Source organism: Lampetra planeri, chromosome 40 (assembly GCF_965212315.1).
Source record: "Lampetra planeri chromosome 40, kcLamPlan1.2.h2, whole genome shotgun sequence".
Classification (NCBI taxonomy): Eukaryota; Metazoa; Chordata; class Hyperoartia; order Petromyzontiformes; family Petromyzontidae; genus Lampetra; species Lampetra planeri.
In genome coordinates, this window is record NC_136146.1 from 3,835,026 (window position 1) to 3,859,290 (window position 24,265).

Consider the following 24,265-nt stretch of genomic DNA (forward strand, 5'->3'; position numbering starts at 1 on the left):
TTCATACTGGAGGAATCCGATGAGCTGTAAAGCTCTTTTTCACATTTCTCCAGTAGGGGCCGAAACTAAATGACGCGGGTTAAACAGTTGGATGCAACTCGGTTGCATGCAATTCAATTGATCGTGCGAGGAGAAAAAATAAACCTGGCTCTAGGGCGGACCGAGAGGGCGGATTGGCCACCCTGCAAAAGCGAATCGCTAAGTGCGGACCGTTTGCTTGGAGGTAGTAGTGGCAGCGAAGGCGTGGGGGGGGGGGGTGAGGGGGGGGTCTCTTTCCGTCGGACGAAACGCCATGCAACGCGCGGAGGAGCTCTCACTCACGGGACAAGCTTGCGCTGGGTAGGGGAAGAGCCAGCGGTCAAATAGCTGCAGAGAGCGGCCGGGCAGGGCTACACATCGCTGGCGCCAAAGGCATTCTGACTACGACATGCGCAGGGGTGCAGGAGGAAGGCGCATTCATTGCCGCTGCTGATGCTGCTGCTGTTGCTGCTGCTGCTGCTGAAGCACTGATGGTTGCGGCTGCTATTACATCTTGTTGCTGTTGCTGCTGCTGCTGTTGTTGTTGCTGCTGCTGTTGCTGCTGCTGCTGCTGTGAATTTATCTGCTGCAGTTGCTGGCTTAGCACGGATGCCTGTCTGCGTAGGGTCGGGGGAGGGGGTGCTGAGCTGCCTTGAAAGGCATTTACTACGTCCATCTGTAGGGCGTCCGGAGTGGGGGCAGGGAGGGAGGGGGTGGAAGGGGGAGGGAGGAAGGACACAAAGGGGCTCCCCAACACAAGGAGAATGAAGAGAGACGGACAGACAAGGCAGGGGGACGTGCGTGCGAGGAAGATGAACGAACGCACGTGGAGCGAGAGAGACGCCAACGGAAGAACAGCGGATGGAGAAATGATTGACAAAGACGGATGGACATGGGCTCGCATGTGGAGTTAAATAAAAGACATAGGAGGAGGGCTAGACACGGGGCAACCGACAGGCACAGGGAAACAGGAGGTTGGACCGGCGTTCAGAATAAAGATTGACTTAAGCAGACAAGCACACACAGAGAGAGATCGATCGTAGAATGAAAGCAGCAGCAGAAAAGCGAGAAAACGGAAGAGGAATTATGACGCCGGCAGTGCAGGTTGCGGTCGGGCATGCCGGGAGAGATCGGAATGGACCAGGGGGTGAGAGTAAAAAACGAAAATGAAAACGGCACACACAGACGCACAAAGTCAGGACGAGCTCGACGCTGAGACGTTACATCGGGGCAGAATTCATTCGACAAAGAAACGCGCCAGAAACGGTCGAGGGTTGAATGGTGCAGTGCGGCGGTAGGATTTAAGAATTTAACTTCGAGCAAAGAGGGATCTCGTTTTTTCTTTTTTAAACCGCCCTCTCCGCTCAACTCCACAACAAACGGCGCGACCGTGAGCGTCGCGGCTCGGCGTTGCGGTGGAGGAGGAAGCCCATTTCCCCCACGGGAGCGCAACGATGCGGCGGCGGCGGTGGCATCGTCCATCTCTCAATTAAAACGCGTCAAGTGACGCGGATCGTGGTGCCATTCGGCGGGTGAAGATCCGGCGTACACGGCCATCGAGGTGTTGGCGGTGGGGACGGGTCAACACTTTGGCTGGCGTGTAAATACATAAAGGCTCAGCTTATTTTTTATTTCTCGTGCATAATCTCCGCAAATGTGTCGCAGCGAACGCGGGAGCGTGTGGTTGGGCCTATGCCGAGACCGCAGGGATTCGCCCAAAGGCGGCGGGCGCAGTGTCTCTCAGTTGCAGACTCGGCAACTCGCTGGGATGGTCGCTGCTTTCGCGGAAACGCTGGACAGCGACACGCGTTGTTGCGCTTCGCTGGGTGGCGTGTGGGGGTGTAAATTCACGAGAATGTTAAAAGAATTGACTCGTGAATCGAATCGCGATCCTGATTCGAGACAAGCCATCAGATTGAGTGTTAAGAGTACAGGACTCAGATGTGTCCTTGACCGCTGTCTGGCGTCTGCTAAGCCACCGTGGTTGGGACCGGTGAGTTGTTCGAATCCCGTTTGAGTAGTCGACTCAGACCACCACCCATTTGGGGCCGATAAAAAAATTAGGAACCGCTTTGTGAAGAATTCACCGGCGGTTTTGTCCTCTGCGGTGACTGAACCCTTGCCATATCAACGTCGAATTTCCACAACGCGCGGTGTGCTATGCACTTCTGAGCAGTGGGAAGACAACCTCGGCTTTGACCTAGCGTGTGCCCGCGTGCTACCAACTTCACCGAGCTCCGCCTAAACGTGTGAGTTTGTGCACCATTCAACCCTAAGCCCCGCGATGGCAGCGAGCGAACGTCAACGCATGGAGACATTTAGGACGCAGCGACAGTAAACGGCGTGGTTAGAAAACGCACACATGAAACGGGGTGCCCAAGGAGCGGTCAACGCGGCTAACGACCGGGCAAGATTGACCGTGCCGCTGATAAGGAGAACGCGTGAAAAGCGCACACGCGCGTGTGCATGCAACTCGGCCGTTGTTACGCTGCAAGAGAGAAGTGAACGGTTAAGAGTGACTGTGAGCTCTGCATTTAATGGGATGCACAATGCGATTACGTTAGCCCTCGTTTACATGACCAGATGTTCGTTTTTGTCGCTCAAACGACGACCCTTTAAGGGGCTCACCGCAATTGTGGTGAGTGCGAAGGGGCAGCCCCCGTAACTGCTTGTTCAAGCCACTGCTACTGGCCGAAGGGCCTACATTTTTTATGGAGATCTATAACACCTCTGAATAGAGCATTTCAGGCCTCCTCTTGCAAGCTGACCAGACGGCCTGGAAGGGGTATGATTGTCCACTCTTTTCTCTGCCACAGGCAACGACCTGCCCATTGATGAAAATCTATTCAGTACCAATTTATACAGAGGCGGGGGTGGAGGGGTATTTATGTAACTTAAACTATAACACATTTTTTACCAGGTAAGGCCCACTGAGCTTATATAGCTCTTTTTCAGAAGCGACCCGGTCGCAAATGATATCTCAACGAAGTGGCTTATGACGTGCGTGGAACTGTATAGTAACCAAATACGCGTGTTTGGAAATGTGGTGGGGAAAAATCGGAGGACCAGGGGAAAAATTAACGCGACCACGGGGAGAACACGCAAACTCCAAATATACAGCAGGCGTCAGGGTCAGGGTCAGGGTCGAACCCACGACCTCCCGTATACCAGTCGAGGTAGTTAACGTCTCACCACCGTGGCGCCCCATTGTTTTAACTGCCACGCCGGGAGATCTCTGCTTGAACCTCTGGATTGCAAGCCCGGTGGGATAGCTGTGGGGTAACCGTAACACAACGATACCATTCCAGGCATATGCAGCAAATCCTTCACTCTGGACACTTAAACGGAGATGAGTGACAGAAACTCCATTCGGCTTTTGAAATCAATATAGCCTGATGGAAAATAAATAATCATATAAACTAAATAAGGGTACGTTAAACACGAACTGGGTGCTGAAGAATACTTTTTAATCGGTCGGTCTAAATCGAGAGTGATGATAATGTTGATAAAATCGAAATGTTATATCGCTTGCTGTGGCAGTCATTTTCCAAAGGCATTAAATACAATTGGATTTGGTAGCATCTAAATGCGATAAAATAAAAAAAACAGTGGCACATGTCTAAAGATAATTTGCATCTTAAACTGCATCGAAAATAAACCGTTGTCATAAGGGCAATTTCTGTATCCAAATTGTGTCAAGAATACATTTTTGATCTATATTCAAATTTGTTTTTTTTCATCCCACAGTTTAGGGACTTTTAAATTCCAATTTGATCATGTAAATAAAAAGGGCTAAAGTATTTCATCACTGAAAATAAAATGTGGTTAACATAAAACGACAACACCGTTTATATTCACGTTCATCGTAGTTTCACACCTAAACACAAAACCGCAGTTCTTCATTAGCGAAAGTTGAGACTGTAAAACTTTACTTTCTGGAACTGTGTTTTGTTTTCAATTAAAAAGAACCAGCAAGTTATTTAAACATCCAGATAGCCAATTAAAACTTCCGGGCATACAAAAATATGTGAAGTTAAAGGCGCAGCCCTGCAATTTCATGCTCACGCCACTTGCTGACAGAAGGGGTTCAGCTCGAGGGAGCATCTAACCAACCGCTTCTAGAGGGTATTTGGCCTACTCTTCCACGCTGGTCAGATGTCTTGGAAGAGGTGGGGGTACCCAGACTTGACCCCCACCGCACGAGACCTGCTGATCGACTCACTGCGGTATACTCAGTTAGACAGCTGGGTGGACAGAGGCAAAGATGCATAAGAAACTTGCACCATCGGCCAGAGCTTAATAATTATTACAGCACTACAGCATCCATAAACACGTTTTTATTTGTCAATGGGATCCGCAGACAGAAATTTGATGTGCGATGGATGGTCACCGATTTCATAACCTCCAACCTAAAATCCTCAAATCATGCAATTTGGGAATTAAAATGCTAAATTTGGGGCTCAGTTCTTTTTTTTCAAACGCTCATGCAAACATAAAAAACAGCGGAGCGCATCTTGACGGAAAGAATGTGCAGCTTCAAAAGTGTGAGTCAGAGGTGAACACAAAAAACACACATTTAATTAGTCACTGACGCTGGGTCTGTAATGAAGAGAAATTGCAATTGTTAGTTGAATTATTTCATCCCTCCGAGATTAAAAAATAATCAGGCACGCCTCCTGTGGGCATGAGTTAATCGCCATTCACGCCCACGGCATTAATTACGAGGAATCAAAGCCTCGGTTAAAATTCCCTCAACGTTGTTGCACAGCTTCGGAGATGTGAACATCGGGCTGTAGATGACCACGGCTGGGCTGATACGCGTCTAATAGCCCCTGTCTGGAAGGAGGCTTTGAAAGGTTCACACCCTTGGTGCCCCTCTGCTCTGCTAGCGAGCACGCGGCTTAGGGCAAATGAGGCTTGATCCACACTTTATCCACACCTTGCGAGATGCCCGCCAATTATTAATCAGCTGCCTCAGCGTATGGGTTTGACGTTGGTTGTTTCGATGCAATGGCCCAGATGGAGGCAAACTGCGGATGACGAAGCGTGGGTGCGGCGTCACGCGCGCGCCGTCACAATGGATCGCCAAACGATGCGGTACAGATTTCGATTTAAAGCTTTCGTGACTGCAGGGATTCATCTTCTTGGTTCTTTCGGTAAAGTCACGTAGAAGGGAAATAATAAAATAAGAAAAATATTATTATATTATTTTATTATGATTTATTTTTATTATTTTATTATTTCCCTTCTACGTGACTTTACCGAAAGAACCAAGAAGATGGATGCGGTACAGAGTCTACGAACCTTAGCTCGCAATTTTTTGGAACTTTCGGCAAAGGCTTTGAACCGCGTGGCGCGTGTCAAGAGATGAACGTCGCGCTAAAATTCCTCGATTTATCCACTGGTGCTCTCACGCGAAATGGAAGATTTGCAGAAATGATTTAACGCGACCTCCTGTTTTTTTACGACGGATATTTGCAATGGTTTCCGTGGCAGCTAGAATTGGTGCTCGCAAGAAATATTCTAATGAGCAAATAAAAAAACGGATTAAACTTTTGCGTGTGTTCAGAACACGTAAATTTTGTTAAGTTAACAGTGACAGGGCAGCTGTAATTTTTTTGTATGCAGAGGGTAATTCAATTTCTTATTATTCGAATGACTGTTACCATCTGTTAGAACGGAAGCACCATTCTATTGTTAAACGTCGATGGTGATGATGCAATTCTACTGCTGCTGCTGATGAAGATCGTCAAGATGATGGCGATTTTTGATGGTGATGTGTGTCCGCCTGGAATCTAGGGATTTGGAGGCAGCATTTGGTGCGCGTAGCACCCAACTCAAACAGGTGGCCAGTAGATGCCAGTTTCATGAAGTGAGTCGGTGGTTCCCGTCTCTACATCTCACTGAAGTTGGGCATTTCGAATCTTATAAAAATGGTTTGTATGGTCACCACTTGCTATTCGGAGCATGCGCGCAAATGCGCACATACACAGCGGCGCACGCAGACCAACATTTCATGAGGGACCGAACTGTTTCGCTGTTAATACGAAGTTAAACGAGATTGATCGCGTACCAATTAGGCTTTCGTTACGTAACGCTGAACGCACCGACGATGGCATGCTCATCGGTGGCCACTTGCCGATGTGTTCTGGGGGTTGCGCCGCGTTAATTCGGGGACCGAATTTCAGGAACTGTTAATCGACGACTCGGTTCCTGAAAGCAGCTCCCGGGGCATGAGCGAAACGTCGGACATTAGGCCGAGCAGCGGCAAACCCCCCGAAAATACAGCGGAGAGCCAGAAAGCGCCACCGCTAAAACCTACACGGCAAAAGAGAATGGGTCAATAATGGTTCATTTGTTCAGTGTTACATTAACAAAAAATATATATTGAGCAGAAAATTGCCCATGACATACAACATTCATGTAAATATTTCAGGGTGGAGGGAGGGGGTGGGTGGGAGGGGGGCGATGGGCAGCCACCCATCACCTCTGCACGCACACAAACACAACAAAGAAAGACAAAGCTCCCCCATGTAGCCTTTCACAGACTTCTAGAGCAAGTGCTGTTAGCGAGTAGCACCGATGCAGGGCGGCACGGCAGACGAGGCGGTGGGTGGCCAGCGCCACGCCCGACCGCCTTCGCCTCCCCAGTGGCGACATTTACACCTTGCACCAGGTACACATGTCAGGCTGAGTCGACCTAGGGGAGGCCCAAGTGTTGGCCGCGAGCAGGAATTGAACCGGGGTCACGGCCGCGGCTCGTCGCGCATCACGCCAACAACCGCTATACTACCGCTCCCCACACGTGACACACATGCACGCACTCACACACGCACGGACCTGCGTCTGGATGCGGTTGAGCCCCCGGAACCAGAGGATCTGCCCGCGTCGCAGCTCGCGCTCCGCGTGGTCGATCTCGTCCACGTCGGGCGACGTGACGTCTTCGTTCAGCTCGTGCTCGGCCGGCCCGTGCCCGGCCTCCTTCAAGAACTTGAGGTGGCTCGTCGGGATGGTGACGATGAGCTGGGGGGGCGGGGGGTTGGGGGGGCGTCCCGAGATGGCAAGGGATAGGTTTGTGCCGGGACGGGGGACACACGGGCCAAAAAACAGTTCTCTCTCCCCAAACTCGTATAATCATAATAATAACCTTGCTCAATTAAAGAAACGTGTTACACTCTTTATCGATGACAACTCTAATACGAGTGCTGTTTGTTGCTGCCCGCTTGGTTATTTTGGGCCTGTGCTCGGCACAAAACAAAGGCGATAACAACGTGAGATAGAATTACAAAGTGACATCGCGATAGTTGTCCCATCATGAAATCTAATCTGGCATTGTCAAGAAAACAGACCAGGCAGCAACCCCTCGTGGCAACATCGAATGATCTCTTAGCACAAGTGCACCATCTGCTGGGGAAATTATGGGAACTACAAAATGAGCACAGGAGCATGTGCCAAGTGACCTGTGTGGGGCCAGACATTGCGCACCTTAACAAATGAATCGCTTGTTGACTATACAACGCCAGGCTTCGGGGGTGGGGGGGGGGGGGTCGCTAAAATATGTACCACTTTGTGGGGAGATGATTGTCGTGGCAACGAAAGCCTCAACAATTAATTAGCCATAAAATCAAAATAAACTCAACTAAAACTATTACTTCACCGGGTAAGGCCCACTGAGCTGTATGGCTCTTTTTCAGAAGCGACCTGGCCACAAATGATAGCTCAGCGAAGTGGCTTATCACGTGGACATTTATAGCGGCCAAATACTCTAAATGAACGCACGTTGATTCTAAATGTGAAGGGAAAAACCGGAGGACCCAGAGAAAAATCCGCGCGACCACGGCAAGAGAGAACATACAGACTCCAAATATACAACAGGCAGACGACGGATAACGTCCAGAAAGGATTTTTCGACGTCGCTGTACCTGTCCCCAGAGCAGCTCCCCGAATCCCAGGACGACGCACCACAGCCACTGGCCGATGTTGAGGCCCGAGCAACTGAAGGGTCTTCCTCCGAACTGGACGATGACAATCTATCGGAGACACAGCTCGGCGTCACGTGGCCGGACCGACGGTCCGTTATCGTTTGCATTCACAGTCGTTTCACTTTGCTGTCGCGCCTTGCGCGTCATTCGCGTGGCTAAGTGAGCTGCGCCCGAGCGGCCAGCGGATGTCGTTCATGATGACGACGTCGTGTCGAAATCCTCCACCTTCGTTTTTTTTACTTTGCTCATTTTAAATGCAATCTGGCCGTCCCATTATCTGCGGGGTCATCCATCGCGGATAACCCGAAGATGATAGGATCTCGGCCTTTTGCTTGCCCGGTTGTATGCCCCCCCCACCCCCCCACTGCGTTTCTTGTTCTGTGATCGGTGCTTTGTAGCGGGCACGTGTTTGGTTGAAATAGAAAAAATAACACCACCTACCGCATGCAACAACAACAATCGCCATTTGCCGCTAAGTCGCGGTGACGTCACCACGGCGATTGTGCCAGGCTACGTGCACTTCGAGGCCACGTGGTTGTCACGGGGGCAGAACCCAGCCGGTGCCGCGGGTCGACCGACTGAGATGACTCGGCCGATGCGGCACACGCAGAGAGGGCAACTGGGTGGAGCGCCACACCTGGATTGCGAAGGTGCCCAGGACAATGGAGCAGAAGATGGGGTTTCGGAACACGGCCTCGAAGACGTTGCGCTCGCCGTGGATCTTGCGCGCGTTGATCTCGTTGAAGAGCTGCATGAGCACGAACGTGTTGAAGATGATGGTGTAGTGCTCCGACGGCGGCGCGTGCAGGGGGACGTTGCGGCCGTTGTCGATGTCGAAGATCTGCTCACCTGCATGGGGCACGGTCGGAGAAAAGGATTCTCATTTACTTGATACAGCTATCGTGCTGTGACGGTTCCACCTGAAGACGGATGCTTGTGTTGCCTCCGAAACGTCGTGATTTTTTTTTACTTTTATTAATTGTAATTTTAATTTTTTACCTACGTGACTTTACCGAAAAAACCCAAGAATATGAATCCTTGCAGTCACGAAAGCTTCAAATCTAGAAGAAAAGGATGTTCAGTCCAGTCTTATTATTGTTGTTGTCATTATTATTAAAACAGACAGGCCAGTGGTGACCAGTGTTACCAATCAGACACACGTGTGTAGCAAGGTGAAGCACTGCAATTCCTCTCTCCTGCCATTGCTGGCAGATGTAGATTGAAAACTCAATTATTGAGAACTGTTTTTCCTGTGTTTAGTTTGTTGTCTTTCCCCCGCACCGCCGATTAGCGCGGTCGGCTACGTACGGTGAGTAAGAACTTCAACATACATACATACACACTCGTCGTCACTGTCGTTAGCCATGGCCGATAATGATCTAACTCACAGGCCGCCTGGTTTCGTATCAAAAGTGCCCTAACCACTAACCCACCACTCCCCTACACCCAGATACGACAAAGCGTGTACGCATAGAGCTCCAAGTGACGGTGAACTTCTTCTTTCGTACGGCAGCTCGTTCACATTACTTTAGCCCCGAGATGAACCTTGAGCACCATTGCTTTTCGGGCCCGGTATACCTTTGTGGGGCATTCGGCCGGCATTGTGACGTAGCCGTGAAGACCACGAGCAGGCTATCATCTTCTCCCCCACTGACATTCATTGCGCTTCCGACATACATGCATGCATACATACACATACGCACAGGCCACGTGCAAAAAAGACCGACCGGCCGACCGCGGAAGTCACTTTACCGCAGAACAAGAGCGTGAAGATGACGGTGAGCTGGTAGACGGTGTGGCCCAGGATGTTCTTCATCATGGTGCGCGAGATGAGCGGCTTGTTGCGCCCGTACGGCCGCCGCAGCAGCAGCGCCTCGGTGGGCGGTTCGGTGGCGAGCGCCAGCGACGCGAACGTGTCCATGATGAGGTTCACCCACAGCATCTGCACGGCCTTGAGCGGGGAGTCCTGGGAGGGCGGCACGTGCGGAGGAGGGGGGGTGGGTTGGAATCGTCGGTGCGTCGACTCGTCAACAGCGGAGGCAGCAGTGACCACAAAACTTTGTTTGCCCCCCCCCCCCACCGCGCTACCGGTGTCACAAGACAAAAGGATACATTTGGATCCCTCGCAGAGCAGTAGCTGCAACCCTTCGCGTTAGGAGAATGGCCCACGCAAGTGGGATATCGAGGAGCTGCTGCTGCTGCTGCCATCGAGAAATGCCTTCGAGTGACCCCTGGCCCCGCGCACAGCAAAGGGCAGCGCTTTCCACGGCTGCCCTGCACGCGAGTGCGATTGTTCACAGAATGACAGCGAAACCGTGATTTTAATTCTCAGGACTCGAATTTCGCCGCACAAAGTGCGGAACAAGATAGAATGCATTGGCCTTTTTTGTTTGTGTGTGTGTATGTATGTTGAACATCTTTCACGCAGTACGTAGCCAACCGTGTGTGCGTGTGCAGTCATTGTGACCGTGTTGAGACCATCGATGGCCCTGCGGTTGAGGACTCAGTTCTCATCTCACGCGGCCGCCTGGATTCGGAGCCCGGGATCTCGGCGGAGCCAGCTCCTGGCCGCCCGGCCACCTCTCGACCCGAAACTCTTCGTTAACCGTGGACTGGCGCGAAGGGACACGGTCGAACGAGCGAGCCGGCGACCGATCGAGTTGTGGGCTGCCCGGCAGCTCGGGCTCAGGGCACCTGCGTGATGCAGGCGCCGGTGAAGGCGACGATGACGGCCACCACGTTGACCGTGAGCTGGAACTGCAGGAACTTGGAGATGCTGTCGTAGACGTTGCGCCCCCACATCACCGCCTTGACGATGCTGCTGAAGTTGTCGTCGGTGAGGATGATGTCCGAAGCCTCCTTTGCCACGTCCGTGCCAGCAATGCCCTGAGTGCAATCGCAATGGAGGGGAGAGAGAAGATGAGAGGCGATGAGTTGTCGAGATATCAATGTGAGCGTGTTTGTGTGTGTGCGTTTGGGTCTACCGAGGCAATCGCCCATCAAGCAACAATAGAGGGCGGAGAAGCGACGCTCGCAGTGAGCAAAAGCGGCAGGCAGCTAAAAGAACGCGGCGAGTTCCCACGGTGAGGAGCCCAGGTGCTTCATTTACCCCTCATCCCAGTCACTGAACCCATCACACCTGGGTCTCTCCCGTGACCGCCTGCCAGTGAGCCTTCCACACTTCGCGTGGCCTCAAGTGCATCTAGCCTGGCAAAGTACTGTGGTGACATCCAACGTCACCAGGGGAGAAGATGATAGCCTGCTCGCGGTCTTCAGTGCCGGATGAAGCTAGTGCGGGGCCTGCTGCATATGTTATAAAGGGGCCCGAAATAAATAATAAAAACGCTTAAATATTAAAACACAAATTCTTTACTTGCATAGTAAAGTAATTGTATAATTTAATTTGCTATACAGCCAGATAATACGATAAATCGCTCACCTTAAACACCCAGTCGTTCATAATAGCTCAAGGCAGAATTGTACTATAGTAATAGAGCAAGTGCAGAATCACTGAACCGGAATTGATAGCTTGAAAGCATTTAGCGCGGGGCCCTTGAAAGTGCGGGGCCCTTGAATGTGCCGGGACCCGTAGCGACATATGTAGCTACTTTTGCTGCTAGGATAATCCGGCACTGGCGGTCTTCTCTGTGACATCAAATTCCCCCACGAAGGAATCCCGGCCTGAATAGCAACGGTGCTCAAGGTCTTTCTCAGGGCAAACGTAATGTGAACGCGCTGCCATACGAAACAAGGAGATCCCCGTCACTTGGAGCTCTACGGCGGTTTGTGTTATGCTCATCAGGTGCGGTGCTGGTCACAGACCGTGTCGGCACTCGCCCCAACAGGGTGTACACGCTATACGGGGAATATTCTTTATTCGTATCTGGGTGTAGGGGAGTGTTGGTTTAGTGCTTAGGATAGGGCACTTTTGATACGAATCAGGCCACGTGTGAGTTCGATTTTCGGCCATAGCTAACATCAGTGACGAGTATGTATATATGTATGTTGAACTTCTTTCGCACTGTACGTAGCCAACCATGCTAATCGGAGGTGCGGGGGGGAAGGACAACAAACTAAACACAAAAGGAGTTTCACAATGAATTCGTTTTCTATCTAGATTTAAAAGTTGCGCAGCTCCAGCGGCTTCCTAACATCGAAGAACTTTCCAGACGGCCACAGAAGCGCATCTGAAAACGTGCGACGCTGCGACCGCCTTTGTTCCATGACAGCCAAAAGCCGCAGCAAGGATGACCGGACTTCGCCTCGTGGTTCATGCTCCCTGACGAGCTCAGCAGCAATGCATCGTCGTTCATTTGTGGCAAGCACTTTGCGAAGTGATATCTGAACCGGTCCGAGTGCTCCCCTCGCTCCAACTTTGGCGTGCAGTCAGTGCCTGGTGCGGCGTGCCAAGACATCAAGGAATGGGATGAAAGAGGCGACCCCGAGTTTGAAGCTGGCTACCCCTGCCTCATCGTGGGCCATGCCAAACCCCAACAGCCGATAGAGTCAACCCGCACCTCCGACTAGCACGGTTGACTACGTACGGTGCGAAAGAAGTTCAACATACGTACGTACAATATCGGGGGATATTTGCCCGCTTGCGGGTGTCACGCCGAGTGTACGCATTCAGACTGGCCGTTCGACAATCCATCCTGGGCAGCTGTTAATGCATTGTTGCTGTTGGCACTGTTGTTGTTGTTGTTGTTAAGCGTTGATGAGAATACCGCAGGCGTCGGCTGCCAAGCGGCACGCCGGGACGTGCCGCTTTGTGCGACGGCGCTCACCATCGCGAATCCGACGTCCGCCTTCTTGAGAGCTGGGCCGTCGTTGGTTCCGTCGCCCGTCACGGCCACCACCTGCCGTTGTGCGCAGACGGTGCTGTCGATGATCCCTGCACGCGCGCGCGGGGACGGCGCACACACAGCCAACACGGAGATTCCACCCGTGTCGCCTTGGCAGAGTTGTTGGCGTTATAAAAAATGTGTTCCGTCATACATTCATCGCATTGTATCCAATTCACGTTATGAAAACAACACGTGGGGTTATAGCAGAACGGAGTGTATTCGACAATCAGCCAAATGCACATACAACAACAACCGTCATTCGCCATTAAGTGGCGGTTTACATCACCACGACGCTTGTGCCAGGCTATGTGCACGTTAAGGCCACGTGAAGTGTTGAACGCTCGCTGGCAGGAGGTCACAGGGTGGACCCAGTATGTGCCATGGGTCGACTGACACACGCACATAGACACATTCGTACCTTTCACGAGCGTGTGTTTGTCCGTCGGAGATGATCGTGCGAGCACCCTCAGCTTGGGCCAGATCTTGTCTATCCTCTCCTGCTCAATCTGCCAACGCAAGCACGCGTGATAGTAAGTTAGTAAAACTCAGTTTCACTTCGTGCCATTCACACGAGGCCTCGCAAGCGCTGTACAACGAACATTCCAGGAAAGACCCTTGACACTAAAACCAAGAGGAATACCCACCTCTTACGCAGACGGATACACAAGAGAGAATAAACGTGTTTTCAGACGAGCCCCAAAAAGCTCGACTGACTGAGCGCACCTCACGGTCTGGGGCCAAGGCGTTCCACAAACGGGGCGCCTGCCTTTATTTAGCGAATGCTTCTACACGTGAATGTCATACGGTTAGAGCGCCAGCTTTACAAGAAAATAAAGAACTATGCCTGTCAATGTTATATGTTGTGTGAGTGGACGTCAGCCCACGTAGCCACTGAGCCACGTGACAGCCTCCTCCTCCTCTAGCACGTGCAGGGCAACAACAACAACAACCAACACAACCACCACCACAACCACCAGTACCGCCTGGCAGGTCCTGGCGGATTTCACAGCCACAGACGATGCGAGGCGCCCGACTACTGGACACTTTATCGCCCATTGAATGCAGATCTGTCCCCCGACTGGACATCTGTGAAAAGGAGCTTCCTAGCTCAACGAACTCCTCCTGTGTAAATATTCTACACTGACTGCCAGAAAGAGTTAAAGCCTTTTCTTTGTTTGTCTCACAGTGAACTGAATTTCACGTTCAAGGGACCGCATTGGCAGGAGAGCAAGCACATGTTATGAAGGGATAAAAAACTCACCATCTCCATTATTAGCAATTCCGTATGAAGGAAAATTACATCATAAGCCCATTCTTTTGGCATTAGTCCTCTATTCTATTTCGCGGATTTATCTAGCGCCCTTTGCAGTATCCTAGAAAAGTATCCCTCGAGAAAGGCTTATATACAAAGAGTTTACCATGTATAATGTTCTGTTATAAGGCAATGCGATGGTGGCAGAAAATCACTTGACATGATACGGTCCAGACGAACAAAACCTCTCGCATTGCTCTACAGCCTGCATCGCCCACTCGCCTCTCCCTGCTCGTTGCGAATCCGTCGGTTGAAGTCTTTGCCCTCGAGACACAGAAAGTCCTCTCCCGGGTGCAGGATGCCGCACTTGACCGCGATGGCACGCGCCGTGTTGATGTTGTCTCCCGTCACCATCCGCACCGTGATGCCTGCACGCTGGCACTTGCGAATCGCTTCTGGGACCTGGTGGACGCACGCGCGGGGTGATCGCGCGATGGCGAGGCGGTTCAGGGGGCAAGCCGTGCGACCAAGTGTCACTCTCGAAAAAACAATCGCACGACTTGACCGTCGCCATCGGACTGCTTTGTCCACGTCTGAGCGGGTAGTTGTGCAGAGAGAATTAAACGGGGGGGGAGAGAGATCGTAACCACCGATCGCAGTTCGTAAATACGGCACGTGATGGCAGACGTCGCTACGAATCGCTGAGCGGGTCGCCTGAAAGCCGAGTCTGTGAAATCGGTTGCGTGCAACCGATCACTCACGTTTTGGAACCCGGCTTTAGCAGGTGTGATAGTCCACCATATATGCAGTTTTACGCGGACTTTGTAACTCAACACTTTAGATGAAAGGCCGGTCAAGCAAGGAATGACTACGAATGTAAGATGAATGTTTGGGTTGTTTTATTGGCTAATGACAGCTCGATATTGGCTTTATGATAATTAGGTGTAACATTGCCATAATTTTCGTCAACATCATCCTGTGTTGTTGTTATCTAAATCCAATCGTGACTGACATCATCTAAAATACATTCACTGTCATTCATCAATTATCGCATACGTATGTAAACCATAGTTCATCATTAAATATCCATCCATCAATCATTGTCATCAATACCCATCGTCGACCATCATCATCATCTGGTCCAACATCATCATCGTTAAACATTCAGCGGAATTATCATTCATTAGTCATCGACAACCACCCATAAATATTTTTTTCATCGTCATGAATCAATTGCGAGCCATCATTCATCATCAACATTAGTTAATCAGTCATCAACAATAACCCTTTGTTTTTGGGCAAACAATACGAACACGGCTTGCAGAGGCTGCGATTAGTAGGGTAAAAGAGGGGCAGATGCTCAATAATATTTCTACACGACGTAGCCATCTCGTTATTTAACGCAATGCTTGCATTGTGATTCATGTCATTAATGTAATTTATGTACATTTAATCAAAGCTGTCGCTCTCTGTGATTAATTTTATTTCTCAGTCCCTTGAAAATGCTCCACTGCGTTTAATCAAGAGTGGGGGGAGGTGGGGGTGGAGTCTGCAAATGCACAATGATGCAATTAGTTTTCCCCATAATTTCAAGCAAATTCCACCATCTGCGATGTCACTATTCATAAAGATTTATTTACGACACGACACAGTGTGCACCATCTGCGATTGGAAATTCAATCAGTGTCACACCCCCCGCCCCCCCCAGATAATAAAATGCCCAACACGAGCAAGCCTTTGAAAAGGGTCGGGGATGAAACGAAATCAATGTTCATTCCCAAGTTTGCCAGTGCAGCAAATTCAAAACTTTTTAACGCATTGTGAGGACCCTTTGATGTTGCGTAACGCTTAAGTATTAAAAAAAAAGAATGAGACAGATGACGTTGATTATAGCATAGATTACATTTTACATTAAAAACTCATCAAATATGTCTGGAAAATCAGTGGGCTGATGGATTTTACAAAAAAATAGTGTTATTTAAATGTGGACAGACAGATTGGCGTAATGTAAAAAAAAAACGTGCAATGCATTTTGGATGCAAAATTTATTTTTGTGCTGAACATGGCACTATTGTTCAGACAGAGTGCTCGAGACAATAACATCTGGCAACGCATCATTTTGTTTAACAAGCCTCACTGCTGATGAGACCCATAATATCGAAACCCAGTCCAGTATTCTTGTTGCTTCAACAGATTACACTGGACAACAACCAAAAACAAATTTCTGGCCTGGACTTTTGCAGCTGTTTTAGACTAAATTCAGGGTGCTGATTCCAAATCTGATCTCAGATTTGCTCTATCACATCTCATTTTAATGCTATCGGCATACCCTATTTTCATTGATTTTACCCGAAATTAATTCTGTCACTTATGATTGCGTGTTGTTGCGAGTCAGTGACTGCTTTAGTGTTAAAATATTGTGCTGTATTTTTAGGATAGTGTGTTTATAATATCATTTAATTTAGATATCCACATTTATTTAATATTTTTCTTCTGCAGTTTTTATTGAAAATGCAATATTTTATATCTCAAAAACCTGATGTGATAGACAAAAACTGATGCCAGATTTGGAATCAGCACCCCATAATTACATTAGAACCGTTGGAATACCTTATGCCAGAAAAAGTGTGTTGACCAGTGTTATTATCCTGGTAGCCCAGTTTGTTGACGGACAAGGTTTTTTTTTATGCTCATGTATTTTTTTATTTTATCATTTGAGACCTGGGGATAAGCATTGCAGCTGTACACATCTGTGGCTGTTTTATTTTAATGTTTACTAATGTATCTACTTTTTATTAAGTGTACATTTAATTGTAATATTTTAACGGTATGTTTACTTTGTGCTCTGTGACAATGTTACTTGTGAAGGGCGCTATATTAAGTAAAGTTTGATTGACTGCATCCTCATGGTACAAATCTCTATCCAGCAGTGAATAGAGAGCGGCAGACAATGGTGCCCGCAATAAAATACATCTGACACGTTTAGGGAAATGTGTTTACAGTGCAACATGGTGCAGTATCGTGTTTATCCAGTAATGGATACAAAAAACATTGCCATCCGGAGAGTCAGGCATAATTGGCATCTGTTTTTGGTGGGCATGAATCGATTTTGTACCGAGATCTGATGGCATTGTGTGAAACTTCATCACAGTCCACTGCACAGTGTTGATAGATCTAGGCCAGGGGTCGGCAACCTACGGCTCCGGAGCCGCATGCGGCTCTTTACGGGCTGCTTCTTGACGATATGTACGTATGTACATAGATGCATTGCGGCTCTTGAAATACTGAATTTTGTACCGAATTGGAAAGAAATGGCTCTTCTTGTTATTTTGGTTGCCGAGCCCTGATCTAGGCTGACTGAGAAATATTTCTCGGTCGGGTCTGATGAAAAACGATGGCTACCCGAGTGGATATACTACATCATCGTTATAAGATGTGAAACAAGGTCACCCAGGAGTTATATAGAACATGAGGATTTTTATAAAACATAGATATGTTTTTTTTCTCTCTCTCTCTCCCCCAGTGCTGTGCGCTGTGCAAAGGCACAGAGTGTAGATTGTTGTACTTGCTCGCTGAGTCAGGACAAACTGGTTTGCCATGGGGAAGTGTGACTCAAGGTGTGGCTATTGTGTTTTTGAATAATTGGAACCCAGTGGGGGAAGCTAGCTAATTGACCAGGACCCATTATTAAGGGCGCTTACCGCATTAGATGGTTTAGCGTGCCTGGATAAGTGACGGCCCCGTGTGATTGGCTAATGCCTGGGCCAGACATTATCTATAAGGTCGCAAAAACTCCTTTAAATCAATCTCTGTGTGCTCGGCTAGCATGGAGTCCACTAGGGGAGAGCCAGATGATGCCTCAGTAGGCAGATGCTTTGGTTATTCTGCCAGTGTGTCAAATAGTTGTAAGTAGGATGCTATGGTAACGGTAGAGAGATAAAATACTCTTTAAGGGCTCCAACTCCCAAAACTAAACCATTGTGGTTTGAATGAACGAGTGGACGTTGAATTTATTTGGCACCATATGTAGCCAACCGTGGTAATCGGGGGAAGGACAACAGACTAAACACAAAAATTAGTTTAAAATCTAGATTTAAAAGTGCATAGCTCCGGTGGCTTCCTAACATTGGAAGGAAGAGCGTTCCAGACGGCCGCAGAAGCGCATCTGAAAGTGCGCGACGCGGTGACGAACTTTAAAGCTCTCTCCTTACGATTGCGAACTTTCAATACGAAACTACTCCGACAGATGTAGTTTTTTCAACATGACGTCATGTACGTTCATGAACGCACATACGCGTGCGTCCGTTATAGACCACGTAACGGTCACGCTGCCCATGAAATGAAATAGGTGGTGGTGCATGGGTGAATGGGTAGTTGAGTGACTGGTTGGGTGTATCTAAAACAATAAAAAAATTACCCAACAGGACCCATTGAGCTAAACTGTATCGCTTTTTTTTCAGAAGCAACCTGACCACAAATAATACCTCGACGAAGTTGCTGATCATGTGAACATTTATAGCAGCCAAATACTATAAACGCATGTTTCCAAATGTGGAGGGTAAAACCGGAGGACCCGGAGGCAAAACCACGCGATTACGGAGTAAACATGCAAACTCAAAATATACAGGCATCGGGGTCTGGTGTGAACCCACGACCTCCTGGATACATCTTACCACCATGGCGCCCCAATTCTGCAATTCACCAATGCTGACAAAAGTAACCGATTTCGATTTTAAACTTTCGTGACTGCAGGGATTCATCTTCTTGGTTCTTTCGGTAAAGTCACGTAGAAGGGAAATAATAAAATAATAAAAATAAAACATAATACAATACAATTCTCACGACGTTTCGGCCACAATGCAAGCAGCCGTCCTCAGGTGAAGAACAGGGCTGTCGGAAAGACAGCGTCTGAATGAACACCACCAAGCTTGGCAGCGTATATTTAAGCTGGGTTAGAGGAGGAGGGCACCTTGCGTTGTGGCCGAAACGTCGTGAGAATTGTATTTTATTATGTTTTATTTTTATTATTTTATTATTTCCCTTCTACTTAACTTTACCGAAAGAACCAAGAAGAAGAAAAGTAACCGAATGGCTAAATCACTCAGAAGTGAATCCCTAATACACGATTCTCTCACAAAGCGAACCCGCATGGGATAGCTGCGTGCCGAGTAACGCGTAGGGTCCACAATGTTTTCCCACGTCCCACCGCACAGCCGCGTACGAGTGAATTCGAACCGCGTAGAGCGAATTTTGAGTGGCAAAAAGTTATCCGAAGATACAGGGTGCTTCAAAAAATGTTAACACGTACATGGGACTATCGTTTTTAATGGGAAAAAACGGATAACACACTGTAACATGATAACAAATGTACGTTGTTAATAGCTTCAAAAAGTCAGAGTCTCCACTTGTTCACCATCGTTGTCAACACGTGGCTGGAATCTTCTCCAGGTGGTCTCCAGAGCCCGGAGGGGCACATTTATTGCGGTACCATTGTTTTGAAGCGCCCTGTACGGCGTGTGAAACCGCGCAAACCGAACCGGAGTTTAACCTGTAAGTGGCTTTCCATTAGAATAATAAGAATAAGAAGACCCAAATAAAGCGGTCGGGGGGGGGGGGGTGCGTCCTTGGCTCAAAAGTGGCCAAGGAACGCCGCCATCGAGGGTCGGCAACGGGTGGCGAACCGGGCGGGCGTGACGGCAACGGGTGGCTCACCTCAGGCCGCACTGGGTCCTCGATGCCGACGACGGTGATGCAGGTGAGGTCTGTGACGATGTTGGCCTCGTCCTCCCAGTCGGGCTCGCCGGAGCTCCCCGCCGGGAAGTCGCGGTAGGCGAGGCAGATCGTGCGCAGGCCGTCGCACGCCATGGGCTCGATCACTTTGCGCACCATCTCGTCGCGGTCGCGTGGCTTGAAGGCGCGCGCCTTGCCAGACGCGTCCAGGATGTGTGAGCACCTGCGTGTGCGTGCGTGCGCGTGCGTGTGTGTTTTGTGTGTTGTTTGGTGTGTGTGTGTGGTTTGAGTGGAGTTTTCGACGTGGGTTTGACGTACGTGTGATGTTCACATGTACGTGCGTGAATTGTGTTGCGTGTATTTTTTTACGTGTTTGTGTCATTTTTTTTGTGGGTTTTGCATACGTGTAATTTTCACGTGTGGGATTTTGTGCATATATTTACGTGTGCGTGTGTTTGTGTGTGGTTGTGTGTGTGTTAAATTCGTGTGTGTAAGTTCACGTGAGTGTTGTAATTGTGTGTGCGCATTGGCATGTGTTTGTTTTGTGTAAGTTTACGCGTGTTCACACGATTGTTTGCAGTGCGTTTGTGTGATCCCGTGTATTTGTGTGTTATAATTATAATTTTGCATGAGTTTTAGCGTGTGTGTGTTTTGTGTAATTATGTGTGTGTTTACATGAGTGTTTGCATGTTTGTGCCATTGTGTTTGGGTTTTATGTTCGTGGTGGAATAAAAATTTGCTTTGAATGTGTGTGTTTTGTGTTTGCAGTTTATGTACATTTGCATATGTGCGTGTGTGTGTATAGTTTAGTTTTTGTTTGTGGCTGAATGCAAGTTGAATTGTATTTGGTGTTTGCAATGCGGTAGTTGTTTGCATGTGTTGGTGATTAAATAGTGCATGGGATTCGTGTATGTATTAAGCAATATAGGTGCGCACAATGAATTGCATTGAGTTTGTGGATACATTTATGTTCACAGATCATTTATATTAGATTTTTTAACATTTGAATTGAATGCACAATTACGTTTGCAAATGCGTCGATAATTGCGTTATATTTTTTTCGTTGAATTGTTGTTTGGGAATTTGTTGGCAAGTTGTGTTTGTGTTTTGTGTTGTTTGTGTTGAGTTTTGTCAGGAGTGAAGAGACGCGCTTTGTGCGAGTGTGCAGAAGGGCCCAAAACATCACGTTCACCATTATAATTTGTACCAAACCCTCCACGCGCAAGACCTCGCGACGCACCAAATCGGCAGACCGGTGTCCGTTTTTCGCCGCGCCATGGTGGCTGTGCAGGCAGGGATTGGTGGATCGCACAAATCTCGTGGGTTTGGCATCGAGGTCTCCATATCGTGGCTTTCCACGAGAAGGTGGTACAGCAAATTGATTCCCCTCCATCCGTTCCCATCCTTCCACATGTATAAACGCTAAATAAATAGCCGAAAACTTATTTATATATAGAGGACAACATATCTTGAAGGGGGGGCGGGGGTGGAATTTGGCACCGAAAGAAGGAATGAGCAACAAGAAGACGACAAAACTATTGATTTCCTGAATTATTGTCAAGCCACAAATACCCTCTGGAGCAGGGCTACAAAAAAACTCCCTCTCGTAGAGGCCCTTCTGCCTAATGTGGTTCTGAAAATTGTTCAATTTGTCGGCGTGCTGAAAGAACAACAACATATCATGATGTTTGCCTGTGTTGGGCGGCGGAGGCGTTCATGACGAGAAAAATAAAATTTGGTCAAAGTATTAATTTGGCACGACCCAACAAAAGCTATTGCGAACTTATACAGTTCACTTAACGGTAGTGAAATCACCGCTGGTGACATTTGCAACTAAACGGGCCCGTGGCAATTGGTGTGCGAGGCCTTGGAGCAAACAAAAGCCACTTTTTCGCCCGCCACTCTGAGTGGGCCCTGCCACTCCGCCCCCACCCCCATCCCTCATCTGCTCATGACCACAGCTGTCGTGGCTGTGACGGTTCCACCTGAAGACGGAAGCTTGTGTTGCCTCCGAAACGTCGTGATTTTTATTTTATTTTACTTTTATTAATTTTAATGTTTTACCTACGTGATTTTACCGAAAAAAAACCTAAGAATATCATGACCACCAGTTCCCCGGTGGCCCGCTTCCCATACTTCTTGAGGACGATCTCCGACGCCCCCTTGGTGTAGAGGCGGAAGCTTCCGCCCGGCTCGCTGAGCACCGTGCTCATGGACTTGCGCGTCGAGTTGAAGGTGTAGACCTTGTAGAGGGCCTCCTCAGGGAGCCGGTCGCGCACCGCCTGGTAGCTTCTCTTCATATCCAGCACGAGGCCCAGCAGGGAGCACTCCGTCTTGTTGCCCACTTGCTTGGGGAGGCCGCCCTCCTTGTCGGGTGGCTGCGTGGTGCCCGTCGACGAGACAGACGAATGGGGTAATTGATGAAGGAGTGTATGTGCGAGAGGTGCGGGGGTGGTGGGGGGGGTGATAGAATGAAATGGATTGATGGTCACATGAAGTACGTATGGCATTAGACCGGCGGTAGTTTTGTCAGGCCAAAAATACCGTCAAATAGAGGGCCCTACAGTATGGCCCGCTAGCACAGGCCCTTGCAACAACAGTGGTGCGAGTAAGTAGTTGCAGGGCTGCGTTTGTGTATTTGACACAACAGTGCAGTCCATTGTCGACTGGACTGAGACGATCAATTCACTTGCAGGCAGCTGCCTGGGTTGGAACCCAGGATTTCGGTGGTGCCAGGACTGTGATAGCTCTGAGCCACCTCATCAAACGTGATATTTCAAGGGGTTGGATATCACAAGGCGTCAGAGGAGGCCAGGAAGCTAAGACACGATGAACGGAGGTCGGCTCCAACTACAAAGAATAATATTTCTTTATGCAACGTTTGTAAAGGACGGGCCGCAATTGAATTACCAACGGGCGAACAGGCGGGCAGTAATTGCTTATTTTTAAAGGTCTCTGTGTTAAAAGTTAAAGAGAACACTGGTACTTTTATATTATTATTTTTGTGACACGCTAATTAAAAATTGAAATGTATAAATCTCTCATGACATTTTTAATCTTTGTTCATTTATGAGGAAGGCACGTTTTTGCGGTGCAGGGAAATTAAACATCACGCGCACTTTTCGACGGCATTTCCCAGGAGCCCTTGACACGACAATCTTGCCTGAGAGCAGATCACCCCAAATGCTCCCAATCTCATCACACCTCAGAAGCTCAGCAAGCGTTAAGCCTGGTTTGCAGTTAGATCCATGACAACAATGGTGACCACGATGTCACGATACGATCCACAACAATCGTATTGTCCATGATAATCTCGTCGTCTATTTTGCAATAATTAAGCATGTCTGCTGGGGCGTATGCCCTGCGGTGGCTGGGTACGCCTGCAATGCAACACTGTGGCGGCAAGGGTTGGTGGACCACACAAACATTGTGAAACTCTCCACCCGTGGACATCGAGGTGCCATACCCTGGCACGCCAGGAGAAGGTGGTACAGCAACTGTGGAATAATATCCATCTGTTCCATCTGCATGGAGTGTTGCTCCCTCGCATGCGTAGGTTTTCTCCCAGGTGTCCTCTCGTATGGGTATAAAAATACTAAAATCTTTGAAAACATCTTAATATATAGAGGACCACAGAGCATGGGCAATTGTTGGCATCGGCTCAGCACATGGCTGCTACCTTTTCGCTCGTCTGTAGAACCTCCTTGTGCCTCCGTGGATTATAAATCATATATTGTTGCTATATACAATCAACACGATTGACGCTATCTAAAAATAAACATCATTATTATTATTCCCTTGCGTATCGTTTCTCATTTAATTGTTGTGAATATTTCATTTGCTGGCACAATATTTATTAAACAACATTTTAAGTGGAAAAAATTGCATCCATTCAATTACTTCGTTGCAATTTTTTTTAATACAACTGACGAAGTTTCGAGCACATACCATAATAATCGTCTGGGTTGGCCAAATATCTTTTTATTGGAGGCCCTTCTGCCACCAGTGGAGGGAGCAGGTTAATAACTGGGTCGCATATTTACTATTTATCTTTACTGCACATAAGCCGACACAAACCAGCAAGCTCAGAAAAAAATCATAGCATTTGAGCTCATAGGGCCTCAAAAATATCTGCTTCTAGATTTGAAGTTTTCGTGACTGCAATATTCACTACAGTGATTTTGCTGTGGCTGTTCCACCTGATGACGAAGCTTGTGTTGCCTCCGAAACGTCGTGATTTAATTTAGTTATTTTAATTTTTTTTTCATCTACGTGACTTTACCGAAAGAACCAAAGAGTAAATATCTGCTTGTTTAAATATGTCTCAAACCGTGAACAAACAATATTCTTAGGTTTTTTCGGTAAAGTTACGTGACTTTACCGAAAAAAAAACCAGAAGAAAAAAAAACCTAAGAAAAAACCTAAAAAAAAATCCTAAG

General features: G+C 48.4%; 1 protein-coding gene across 1 annotated transcript in view; it reads right to left on the reverse strand.

Annotated features, from left to right (window-relative positions):
• LOC144731739 (plasma membrane calcium-transporting ATPase 2-like) overlaps positions 1 to 24,265 on the reverse strand; it is a 174,488-nt gene that overhangs the window by 14,324 nt on the left and 135,899 nt on the right. Inside the window, exons 12-22 of the mRNA XM_078612947.1 lie at positions 21,963 to 22,204; positions 19,809 to 20,049; positions 14,379 to 14,558; positions 13,263 to 13,350; positions 12,785 to 12,891; positions 10,695 to 10,886; positions 9,753 to 9,966; positions 8,638 to 8,849; positions 7,941 to 8,048; positions 6,859 to 7,041; positions 530 to 694 (exon numbers count right to left, since the gene is read on the reverse strand). Coding sequence (XP_078469073.1) covers positions 530 to 694; positions 6,859 to 7,041; positions 7,941 to 8,048; positions 8,638 to 8,849; positions 9,753 to 9,966; positions 10,695 to 10,886; positions 12,785 to 12,891; positions 13,263 to 13,350; positions 14,379 to 14,558; positions 19,809 to 20,049; positions 21,963 to 22,204 — 1,932 coding nt within the window. The remainder of the gene's footprint in view (positions 1 to 529; positions 695 to 6,858; positions 7,042 to 7,940; positions 8,049 to 8,637; positions 8,850 to 9,752; positions 9,967 to 10,694; positions 10,887 to 12,784; positions 12,892 to 13,262; positions 13,351 to 14,378; positions 14,559 to 19,808; positions 20,050 to 21,962; positions 22,205 to 24,265) is intronic.